This window comes from Abramis brama (assembly GCF_963993115.1).
Source record: "Abramis brama genome assembly, chromosome: 9".
Lineage (NCBI taxonomy): Eukaryota > Metazoa > Chordata > Actinopteri > Cypriniformes > Leuciscidae > Abramis > Abramis brama.
Window position 1 is genome coordinate 8,879,878 of NC_139971.1, and position 13,332 is coordinate 8,893,209.

At 38.0% G+C, this 13,332-nt stretch overlaps 1 protein-coding gene across 2 annotated transcripts in view; it reads right to left on the reverse strand.

Annotated features, from left to right (window-relative positions):
* Positions 1 to 13,332, reverse strand: part of veph1 (ventricular zone expressed PH domain-containing 1) — a 136,020-nt gene that overhangs the window by 88,368 nt on the left and 34,320 nt on the right. For both annotated transcript variants that reach the window (XR_014607682.1, XM_084124046.1), the window contains exons 3-4: positions 11,819 to 12,034; positions 4,945 to 5,119 (exon numbers count right to left, since the gene is read on the reverse strand). Coding sequence is in view for 1 of the 2 variants with exons in the window: in XM_084124046.1 (XP_083980172.1) it covers positions 4,945 to 5,119; positions 11,819 to 12,034 (391 nt within the window). In the remaining variant the exon portion in view is untranslated. The remainder of the gene's footprint in view (positions 1 to 4,944; positions 5,120 to 11,818; positions 12,035 to 13,332) is intronic.

Below are 13,332 nucleotides of genomic sequence, written 5' to 3' on the forward strand. Positions count from 1 at the left end.
TAACTCTGGCTTTCCTGCTCCTGTAGTGACTGTACACACCAGGGGAGCTGTGCCTCTAACACACTCCAGACCACTACAAACACTCACATCGTACCTCCGACATGACTTTAACATGAGACCCCTGTGTTGAGGCAGCTACATACTAAGAGCTCACGGCGAGACATCTACACAGCTCATCAAAAATGTTTTAAAGAGACTAAATGATTGTACAAGCAGTTGCCTGTCCTGCTGAAAAGACCAGCATGCCACAACAAGCCTACTAAACTTGCAACATTACCTTGGTCAATTAGGACGACAGAAGTATTTCTTGTGAACCACATGACTAAACTAGTACACCAGTACAGCCAAGTAATTACCAGCCTTGATCAGTGTAGAAATGCATGATGGTAGCCAACAAGTCAATGCTGAAGTCAAGCTGGTCATGGTGTTCTTTTCTTACCATTGTAAATGTTTGGCTGCATTCATAATCACATACATCTCTACTATATCACTAGTAGGTGAAAAAAAGTATGCAACAAAAGTAGTATGTACGAATTCACAGTACTCATCAAAGAGTAAGTAAAAAGTACCCAGATGACCTACTTCTTTCAGGCAAGATTCTGAAGTGTGCATTTGATGACGCTAGTAGGTCACGTGGTAAGGGCAACATGGCAAATGTAATACATCCAGATTACAGTCATACTACACATACTGTATAGAACATACTTTTTTTAGTGGCCGTGAAGTAATTACTTATTCAAAATAAGAACCTACTCAAGAGAGTGTGCGATTTCGGACACAGCCTTTGATTTCCATAGAGCCACGCCTGAGCACTAAACAGACCATGAAATTGTAATCTAATCGCTGTACCAATGAAGTAGTTGTTTCTATGAATCATTGCTCTACCCTTCCTTTTGCAGTGTTCAGCGTTTAGAACCCCTCAAAGGTACCCCACAAAACCTAACCTGAACCCTATTACCTCACCCCACTTCCTGCTTCATGGACTGGGAATAGGTTGCACGTTATCGGTTCTCTGTGAACCAGAGGCAAGTAGGACCAGGGTGGTGTTAATGAGAGAAGGGGAAAGGAGACTGATTAAGAGACGGACCCCAATGGGAGGCTTGAGGAAGGACGATGCTGAGCTATTAAGTTCCAATAATCCTGTTAGCTGGGCCTCTGTAGTTGCTCTGCTATAATGCATGGCACATGGAGAAACCACAAAACTTAATATGCTTATACTGGAAATGAAGACCCATAACTGACTATTACTGTAAGTTAAACCAAGTATCATAATGAGTCATGTCAAATTACGGCAAGGAAATGTAGAAATGTAGGTTGTCCTGTGCTGTCATGTTACTTTAAAGAAAGGGTGAATAAGGTAAATGCTCTGTTTTCTATCTCTAGTGCAGGTTGGATTCAACCCAGAGGTGCTGCTAAGTCGTGTATCAGCTTTCTCTTCCCATTCAGCCCACTAGAATGCTGCGATGGTACAAGATGTAATCACCTGAGTCCTGACAATTTACACAATGCATAGGGCATATGGAAACCTAAGCATATCCATGCAAACTGCCTCACTGCAGTGGTCAGCCAATTTTTGACAGTACCTCAGGCTCAAAAACTTGGGCAACTGTTGACTGGGAATTGTCATGACAGTTTCACAATTGAGAGTTACATAACCAGTTCTTGGACAGACATGATGGTCAAGCAGCAAGCCCAGTTTTAAGACAATACACTTCATTTAGATCTCAAACCCCCATCAACAGTTGAATAATACAAATTAAAGCCCAAGAGGGTCCTTCTTCAGCTGAGGCAATGTTTTTTTGTGTTGGCAAGAAGCATTAAAAGTAGAATGTAGAAAGTAGAATGAGGGACCTCTCCATAAACCACTGTGGTATGACTGGATGGATATCCACTGGACGGATAATGTTTAATTTGTCAAACAAAAAAATATCGGAGATCTTTGGTAACTGTTTTCATAATGTGAGGTAAAGAGACTGAACCAGGAAGTCAAGGAAAAATGCTGATGGAGTCACTCCCTACTCTAAAGTCCGACAGGATTGGTTTCAATGCCATGCTCACAAAAAATGTATCACAACATGTGAAAGTTATGTTGCCAGCTACCAGGCTGATACAGTATGAAGGCTTATGTGAAAGAAAAAACTAATCATTAAGCCAATGTTTGTGAGGTCTAAATGGGCATTTTCTAGCCAGAAGAAGCTGACAAATTAACATATACCCCCCCCCCCCCCCCCCCTTCACCCTATCACCTTCCCCCTGTGGAATAAATGTGCCACAGTGCCAGGTTATCCACTACATCCAAAACAAAACAAAATGACACCCTCAAGTTTCTATTTAGAGGGCCTTTAGCTTGTAGCTGTCCTACAGTACAATTTTAATTATTCAACCATAAGAAATGTAAAAAAAAAAAAAAGTAGATTTTTATCCAGTTTATATCCTTATCTCTAACTTGATCAAGCTATACCAACAAAACATAACTTTTTTAAATCTTTCAGTATTTATTCTGTGGCTCAGAAGGCATTTACAATACTGTTGTCCTTTGGCTGAAAAAAAAATTATATGACAATGAGTTTAGGTCAATGTAAATTTGACCACACTATTCCCTAATGAAGCCATGTTTGTTCTTTGCCTCTGATGGCCCTGGCCAAAGATCTCCCAGACTGACCCTTCTTAATGACAGAGTTTCAACACAATCAGTAGACCCACACCAATCAGATCTTTATCTTCTTCGATGGACAACAATTTGTGTGAGTGGGTGTTTGAACAGCTGAGATGTGAGTGTATTTTGGCACAAACACTGGGTCAAATTTACCATCCGTTCCTCATTTCACGGACCAACTCTTTTTTTAAAAAACGCAAATCTTTAATTCAAAAAGCATTGAATAACATGTCAATTTAGAAGAACAATGATTGTAATAAAGTTTGCTTCATTGTGGATGTCTCAAATGACCCATTTAACTGTGTGGTTTTGAGACCAGAAACCATAACCACACACTGTGGGTCAGGAAGACCACACGCCATCTACACTACACCGATGTCGTGGTTGGCACATTAGTGCTGTGGAAACTAAACAGTCATTGGTCTGTGTGTGTGAATATTCTATTAAAGGCAAAAAGGGACTGCTTCGCTAATTAAAACAAAGGCCATGAGGTGCAGGGCCTGGAAAGCACTGAATCATGGGGGATATGATGGTTTTATACCTTCCATGACTCACCATTGTTTTCTATTGCGTAATCAAAAACAGCACACGGTGACGATGACTTTGCCAACTAGGACATGTTCCTGGATCAACATCTGTTGTTGGTCCTGGAACAATATTCTTGTCAAACAAACACAGCCATAACCTTAACAATTAATTACTCCAGTCTTAAGGCGGTCGCACACTGGACGAGAAGCGCAGCGCCACGTCTAGGACAACTCACAGCTATCGCACACCGGACGCACACATTCTATTGTCAGTGTGTGGTCAACAATATTATGTTTAAGGACATTATAAATACCATCGTTGCTATCATAAGTTAACTGAACATTTTACCGTACGATAATTGAGAATCTCACGAGAAAATGTAACGACAGGCAAACATATATACTTTCGCACTCAGGTTAGTGTATGGGAAAAAATGGCACAACAGAGCAAAATGAAAGATTAGAAAGGGCTACATTTATTAGGCCTATATATTTTTCCAACGTATGTTTAGACTTTATTCAAGCTGTAAAATTATGAATTTAAAATGAAATGTATCAGTATGTACTACATATATGAGGAATTGGGACAAATACAATGTGATTTAATAGAAAACTGTTAGTGGCACTCTGTGTTGTGGCAAGATTTTGAATAGCGCCCTGAGTCCAAGCTGGGTGCCACTGACAGACGCTGACTGGCACCGCCGTTGTGCATACACTAATAGAAAACAACGTGTTAAAATTTTAAAGATGTGATGTGACATGTACTAGCTGGACTTACATAAAAGTTTGTTTATATAATATGTGGGTGTATAGGTCTATATATATATATATATATATATATATATATATATATATATATATATATATATATATTACCACATATATTATATAAACACACACTTTTATGTTAGATGCGATTAACTGATTTGACAGCACCACCTTAAACATAACAATATTTTTGACCACAAGCTGACAATAGAATGGGCACGTCCGGTGTGTGATACCTGTGAGTTGTCCTAGATGCGGCACGCCGCTGCGCTTTTCGTCCGGTGTGCGACCATTTTGAGAAGCATTAGCAAACCAAACACAGCTGCTTTTCACATAACATATGTAATTACTTATGCATTGTGATACAGACTGGTTCGTTGGTCCATTATTTCGTATTGCTTTCTCACTACAAGCAAGCTGCTCAAGAGTTTGTTTTCGCGATCAGGCGATCTCAGACCGATTTCCTTGCTGCAGATTCAAGCGCGATTGCTTATATAGTTTATATATCCCTAAGTTTATATATCCCTAAACTAATGGAATTAACGAAGAAAATATGCCAGTGTGAAAATGCCCAAACACACCGTATCTGGTTAGGACACAATGTGACTGTTAAGTTCCTTTGTATTCTGCCTAAAACCTTTTATTTCATTTTTCATTTCATTTTATTTATATAGCACAAATAAACACAACAGAAGTTGACCACTGTGCTTTACAAGGTAAAAGTCCAGGAAACATGAAAAAGGAGCAAAATAAACCATTAACACATAATGTAATAAAACCATAATTGAGATTTAGTGAAATGCCCGGTCAAAAAGATAAAACTTTAGTTTAAATTTAAACTCATGTAAAGAGGACAGGGATCTCAATGACATTTTAAGAATGTTGTTCCAGGACCAATGGGGATGTTGATCCAGTATCATGTGGCACATGGTAAATTCACCATGACCCTACCGTGAACCCTCCCACCCCCAGGACCCTGTGTCTGACCCCTACCTGTCAGCACGCTACAGGTGATGGCCTCAGTGTGTTGGGCCAGGAGTTCAGCTTTTGCAATGGCAGCCAATGACAAGTAGCTGGACATGTTTCTACTCAGCTCTTGGTTCCCTTGCTGCAAGAACCGCACCGCCACAGGGACCGCTAACACCATCACTGGAGGCCTGTTGTAATTCTGGAGAAAAAAAAATCAACTCAAATTTAGACCTGCATCTCAGGTCACAGATTAATTGTATACGGTTTACTAGTTAAGACCTATACAACCTATTTTAAAGAACGTTCCACACCGCAGACTGAATTGAAAAGCTCAATTAGAAGTTTCATTTAATTAAGTAAAAATCAATGTATCAGCGTGTGTTAATTCCAAATAGCGTATACCAAGATCAATCAATAAAGACTTTAATAGATTCAGAGAATGATCACATAAGGGTTAGCTGGCTGCTTAGTTAATTAAATAAATAAATAAGAGATAAATAAATAATAAGATACTATATAAGGTATCTCTTTAATAATAAGATATTCTAATAATTTAATAATAAGATACTATATAAGGTATGAAATGCAGCAGTAAACATTTCAAAAGATCAAACTGATCCTGCCACAGAAAGTAGGTTATGTTAAATGTTCTGCTGCCCCCTAGAGAAGATGATGTGAACGTCAGGTTGAAACAGATGAAACATCAGATGGATAAGTGATTCATCGAATGAAATGGGAAGTTATTTTATTATGAAGGATTAAGTTTTACACTACCACACCACAATTTGATACATTTGGTCAAAATAAAATAATACGATTCATTATGTTTAAATCTCACTAGTTTGAATGCCATAATTAGTTAATTATTTAATTTATCTAGTATCATAATTTAACATCTAGTTACTGCATGCTATGAATATGAATTTAATTTGTTCTGGAGCAAATTAAGAGATTTCTTTTTTTCCTTTACTGTAAAAAAGATGTCCATTCATCTTCTTGCCTGAAGGGAAAAGGTCCTTAAATATCGGAAATAAAACTTTAAAAAGCATGACATAGGGCAAATAACTTCCAAAGAACCCAAGCTAATTATAAAACACCCACTTGAATATGTGACTGCTGCTCAGATCAAAGAGCCTTTCCACAAATAGTTCTGAAGAAATCAGGCATAAGACCGTTCAAGCTGCAGTTCTCTAATGAATACTGATCTCTACCACTACCCAGAATGCATCACTCTAGCTCAGCCTCTCTCTAAGCCCTTCTCTAAGATTCATATGCGGCTCATTATGTAAGTGAATGCATGCATGTGTGTGTGTCTGTGTGTGTGTGTGAAAGAGACAAATACAAAAACAAGAGGGAAAGAGAGAGAGAGAGAGAGAGAGAGAGAGAGAGAGAGAGAGAGAGAGAGAGAGAGAGAGAGAGAGAGAGAGGATGTGAGAATGAGACAGTGAAGCAAATATTAAGGAGCAGCTAATTAATTAGCAGGCTAATTGCTGTTGTCAGGCGTGTCAGTTCCATTTTAAGACATGCCACTTGACTCCCTGAGAATGTTATTGCTGCTTCATAACTGACAAAGCTGGTTTAAATATGGACCCTTTCACATTTCCAGGGTTCTCGGAAGCAGAAGTTGTCATAGTTGGGTAAACGTCTATGGTGGTGAACGAGTTTTCATTTGCTTCAATAGCAAAAGAAAAAAATACAGCATTTCCACAACTTTCCAAAAAAGAGAGAATGATGATGAATTTATTATCACTCCTTCGGCAGCTGAATTAGAAACACCCTAATGGCACTAGCTCTTTTTAATTCAATACCAAGGTAATATAAGACAAAGTATTGTGAAAAAGGTAGTGTAACGGTCACCAGCTGGAGTGCCCTTGAGAGCCACCAGAGGGCACTCCACACCAGACTATTATCACTCCCTCACAAACTACATTTCCCATAACTCACTGCCCGGACTCATCATCACTGATTGCATTCACCTGTGTCTCATTACCCTGTTAGTCTCAGCCCATTTATACCATGTTCACTCATTCGCTCACTGCGAAGTTTTGTATGTTGTTGCACTGCATTTCCAAGCGTTTTCCCTGGTTTCATGTCTCTTGTTTTTTTTTGCCTGTTCCGTGGATTACTCTTTTGCCTCTGATCCCTGTTTTGTTTGTTTGTTTGGACAGACGGCCTACCTGTGTTTTGACCTATTGCCTGTATTATAATATATTATAATATAATATTATAATATATAATATATATAAATATATATAAATATATAAAATAGATTACATTGATTCCAGTTATCTAAAAAGATATGGACAAAAACACTTTCTTTGAAAAACTAAAATCTAAAAACTTGCATAATAATTGTGTGTAGCGGTAACCCCCATAGAAGAGAAAAAATTGGGAATCTGAACTATGAATGACATTGGTCAGATTACAAAATATCAAACAAAGCAGAAAATCTGCAAGCAAATGATATTATAGCTTTTGTCATACTGGATTACAATCAGTTGGGAAAGTCTGAAGTGTGATGGAACTTGAATAGGGATGTGTCTGAAGCCAAATTCCGAATTCGGAAAGGCATGAAAAATGAATAACGCTTTCTGAGAGTCATTGAACAATATCTTATCTTGTAAAATGTGTGGTCATTACCGCCATTCCCTATGTATAGAGTATGCATGAACGCAAATTCAAAAGTGAAAGTAAAAAGCAAGCCTCTTTTTAAAAGCAATTTAGGTAACACTTCTCACTATTAATTAGTTGCTTATTAGCATGCATATTACTAGGATATTGGCTGTTTATTAGTACTTATAAAGAAGCACATATTAATGCCTTATTATTCATGACCATAATATACATCCCTTAAAGGGATAGTTCACTTTGAAATTAAATGTTGGTATGTTTCCTGGTATGTGACGTGTGCGCGCGTTCTGGCTTAGTCTGCGCAAGCGACGGAAAGCACCGGACGTGATCTCGGATGTGTACAAGAGGTAAAAACGATATAAATACTGTTCGTTTTCTCACACAAACCGCTCGTTTCGTGTCTTAGGCCATCAATGTGTACTTACGATGGGGAATTGTTTAATTTGGACTTCAATATGCATGCTCTTTGAGATAGTGACCATAGACCTGCATTATATGACTGACAGACAAGAACGGTTTGACCTAAAAATATCAAAATTGAAACTACTGCGGAAAAAAAGACACCTACATCTTGGATGCCCTTGAGGTAAGCTAAAACATACCAAAATTTAATTTCAAAGTGAACTATCCCTTTAATCCTACCAAATACCTAACTAACCCTACCTTACTAACTATTAATAAGCAATAATTAGGAGTTTATTGAGGCAAAAGTTGTAGTTAATAGTTAATAGTGAGAATTGGACCCTAATCTAAAGTGGGACAATTTCAATACGCTGCCTATTGATACAGGCTCCATGATGGCCACAAATTATATACAATATAATTACCCAACTATATAATTGTGAGAGATCGCAAAAGCATTAAAATATATTTTTGCCTCTCATCTCATATTTTTCCATCACCATGTCCCTTTAAGGTCTCCGTAGAATCTGTTATCTCCTTATCTTTTTCCTTTTTCAATTCGGAATTCGGCTTCAGGCATATCCCTAAACTAAAAGTAAAATTTTGAAAATGGAAACTCTGAAATCCACAACTCTGATTTTGTCGATATATGCAGATGTGTGATTGAAAGCTTAGAATCGAACACACAGAATGTGCAAAATCATAGGCAGCAAAGGATACATATATGCAGCCTTCAAAAATTGATCAGACGAAGGTATCTCAGGAGACAAGATGTGATCAGCATCCAGCGAGAGTAAATACTTCACTTTAAAGGTCCCATTGTCAGGTTTGGCAGAGACGAAGCAGACAGAATGGTAAGTTAAATGCTTTAATTTGCAGAATGGATCGGTACAGCGAAACAGGTGAGTAAACAGTAAGTTGAATTTCAGAAGATAGCTTAACTGAAGTGTAACCAAGTCTCTCTCTCTCTTTCTCTTGCAGATGAGGATGAAGGAGTTCCTTAGAAGACGGAATGGTGACTGGCTGAGAAGATCGGGATCGAAGGTAGGTATACAGGTAAGTATGGCAGAGAGTCTGTGTCATGTGTAGACAAGATCAGACAATGACTGAATGTTTGTAGCAGGTATATATGGGTGAACTGATGATGAGGTCCAGGTGACGGTGATTAGTAATCAGGTGACAATGAGCGTGTGAATGACTGAGTGGGCGGAGTGAGGGAATGAGTGGGAGGAGATGGTGATGGAATCCTGACACCCATATTGTACACCTTTCTGGAGTTTTATTTTAGGTTTTGATGTCCTTAAGAATATATATTTGCAGTACAAGTACCAAAAACTATCTCAATATATTTTTACAGCTCCTTTCTCAGGAGCTCTGCTAAGAGTGACGCACGGCCAGGACAACCACAGGTAACTAGGGTAAACTCAGACATTTTCAATTTCATTTTCATTTTCTTTTGAAATAACGTTACCCATGCAAGTACTGAGTGAACTCAATCTCAATAAAAACAACAGACACCAACAATTATAGTTGTATATAATTATAAACAACATGTCAGCATCAACTTAGCAACATGTTAGTGTTGCATATCCATTTACAAACTATAATTTCAGGTTATGCTGGCTCCATAATGTAACATAAAATGTGTTAGAAGTTTATTTACGGGTTGATTTGAGGTCGGACCCAAAATGTAGGGACTGCAGCATCTTTGAGGAGTAGCTTCTTTGAAAAACCGGAATTGAACTGTGCCTGACTGACGAAGCAGCCACTTGTGAAATGTGCAGAACAGACGGTTAAGGTCGAACTAAATTGCTGTGGTATTTCCGAATAAATAAACATTAGCCACTGGTCTTTCATATTAATATTGTTCGGAAGCCTGTGCAATGAAGTAGTTCCCTGACATCCATCGACTGAACACAGTTTTCTCGACATGTTTCCGTGTTGTTGTTGCTCAGCAATGGCATGGATGTGATGTTGTCTGGGGGTTGGGCAAAAGGATGGAGGGATGGTGGGCAGTGCTCAGGGTGGTGACTGAGTAGATCTGATGTCACATTTTAAGGAAGTCACAACGGCTCGTGAAAAGGCACAGCTACTTTACTTTTGAAACTTATATGGTAGTTACATATACGGTGGATGAGAGAGCTCAACGCGCTGCAACTGAAGAAAATAGAAAAACACCCGCAAATCAAGAAAACATCTTCATCAGTTTTACAACACATGTGTGCTCCAAATACTCAAAACACAACCAAATACAGAAATGCGCTGCAAATAGAACAGAACACAACGCAAATGTTTCCAGGGGACCCCAATAAGTGACAAACCTGACGTTAGCATCCCTGTGCCCTACTTCCTACGAAGGGCAGAGCCCTTGAAGTGGGGACTTTGGAGTGAGCAGGGCACTTGTGTGCCATTATGTAGCTGTTTGGAACCACTTGGTGAAGGGAGCAACGAAAGATTTCCTCATTATTTTCACCTGGGATGTTCCCATGACAACGCAGCACGGTGTCCATCAGCTGAATAGCAGTTTTTACGACAGAAATTTCTTATTATTGTTGTTAACATAACTGCTGCAAATAAATATACATTTTATACAAAAAAGTTTTTAAAATATGCATTATATATCTGTGTGTGAGTGTCTCAACTTTAAAACTTGCCGTCTCATCTTTGGACCCTGCATTACCTAACATTTCCTATGAAACTTATTTAAACATAACATGACAAAATTTGTGTAACTGATGTATAGATTAAATTCTTACCCTCATGTTCTTTTTTAGTTTTTTTTCTTTTTCGTTTTCAGCTCATTGTTAACTCTTCTTTTCTCATTTGTATTCTGATGACATTGAACATATTGTAAGCTATACAAAGTTATATGTCATAAACATGTCATCTCTGTATGTTTTGCAAAAAAGTAGACTTTGAGCACGTCCCAGCCGGGTTCGTCACTTATTGGGGTCCCCTGGAAACATTTCCGTTGTGTTCTGTGCTATTTCCAGCGTGTTTCTGTATTTGGTTGTGTTGTGAGTATTTGGAGCACCCATTGCTGTGTTGTAAAACTGATGAAGATGTTTTCTTAATTTACGGATGTTTTTCTATTTGCATGTTTTCTTCGGTTGCAGCGCGTTGAGCTCTCTCGGCCACCGTATACATAGCTCCTAGACCTCTGTTATCATGAAAAAAGCCAGGAAATTTCAGTTTTGACAATATGGGACCTTTAATAATATATATTATGTATAAAATAATAAATATTCAATTTTAAGCCAATAAAATGCACCACTGAGTCAAGTTTCTACATTACATGATAATGAGTCCGTTTAGTAAAGTACAGGTGTGTAAAACACTGTACATTAGCCTCCCTATCAATAATTTGCAAGCAAATGCAATGACATCACACATTTTTAATGTTTGGGCTAATGTTACTATTAAGTTATGAAAACGTTATTTCTAAATGTTTTCTGAACATTCAATACATTCTGATGTTTAAAAACTTGTTTTTTCTTTTCTTGGTTAAGCAAAAGGTAAGGGAACATTCCTTTTTATTATTTTGCAAACATTATGTTTGTTATGAATTATGTTAGAATTTTACTTTTGAATGTTCTCTGAACATTCTGAAACAAGTAGTAACATTTAAAAATGTTACATGAACATCCAACTAAAACGTTTCAGAAAAAGACGTTCCGTGATTAATATATAGACAATGTTCTTGTGCTAACATTTTTAGAACATTATTAAAGACCAGATAACTTTGAACAAACACACTATTAATGTTACTGGAAGAATGTTTACTATTGCTGAGAGGAATATGCTGTTATGTTTATAAATGTACAGAAATCATTAGTGTGCTTTAGCACTTAAGTGTTACTCTCACCTGCAAGATGCAGCTGGTGATGTCTGAGGCAATCTTGGCATGAGGTGTGTCTTCATCTTTGCCCTGCGGCTGGAGGTTATGTTCAAGACATGACTCCCATAAGGACACAAGAGCTGCTCCATGCCTCTCAATCGAGCCTGTCTCCCTGATCGCTGTAGTGATGCGTGTAATGCAGATCTCCACCACCGCCTGGTCATTGTCATTGGTCAGGTAGTCCTGCAACAAATCACATAACTGAATGAAAGAGTGTGCATTTAAGGCTCTGTTACATCCAAAAAAGAGTTCAAAGACTTGTAGAATCAAGATAAAATTGCCTGGTTGCTTCAGCAAATATGCTTTTATCTCACTTTTGCTTTTGTTAACACTATCAGTTAGGTTTAGTCAGGTTAGGGTTTAGTGTGTAGGTGGTACGTCATTTTCAAATGCGAAGGAGCATTTGAAAGCATTTGAAGGAGCAAGTGCTACGATACACAATAAGATCAAAGTTCTTACATTATAAAATAAAAAGTTTCCTCCATTTCTGAAGTATTTGATTTATTTCAGAATCCAGTGAATAGGTCTTCTTGACACGTCTGGTCTTTGTTTTGCTTGGGTTGGATTTTGAGTTAGTTTTGCAATGTTCTCAGTTCAGTTTCCTGTGTTTTCTTTGTTCATGCTCTTTTATTGCCATGGTTTTTGATTTGCCATTATGTGTCACACCTGCGTCTTGTTAATCATCTCATTTAGTCCTTAAGCACTATTCACACGGTAATTGTTTCTCAAAGAGACATAAGATATTTTCAACATTTATAGGGGCTAGTCAGTGATTTTATTGCCGTCCGAATCCAGAATGTCAGTGTTTTTCTCCCACCGCGTAAAAATCCTCGGCCAAATTACCTACTGTTTTTTGACAAACACTAAGGTTGTGTGGTCATTTAATTGCCGTCCAAATCCACATCTCTCTCTACAATAACTGTTGCGCTTCAGGTTATTTGCATGCATTTTAAAGGTGTACACTTTTATTACTGAAATGCTGGAACAGCTTATGTTTACCTCATGTGATTAAGAGTCTGCATTAACTTATTTCCAATAATTTCCACATATATTAAAAATGATATTCATTTTGAGATAAAATGCAGGGCAGATATAATAATATATCTTACTATTTTTAAACAGGAGATTTAAATAATCAAATAATAATAATAATAATAATAAGACATTATTTTCCAATTATTGTCATGGATTCCACCTCAGCACCAGGTCCTTCAGCTCTCACACAAATTCTAACCAGTCGCACCTGTCATCACTTGATTACCTCCCCTACAAATACTGAGATGTTCCTCACTGCAGAACAAGAATACCAGGGGGAGGAGTTGGATCCAGATCCAACTCCTCCCACCTTACATATACCTAAACCTACCCATCTCCACCCCCTGATCCCTAAACCCACCCCTAAACCTACCAATCTCCACCCCTTAGATCTGGATCCAATTCCGCCCCCTGGATCTCGTGTACTGCAGTGAGGTGCTACTGCA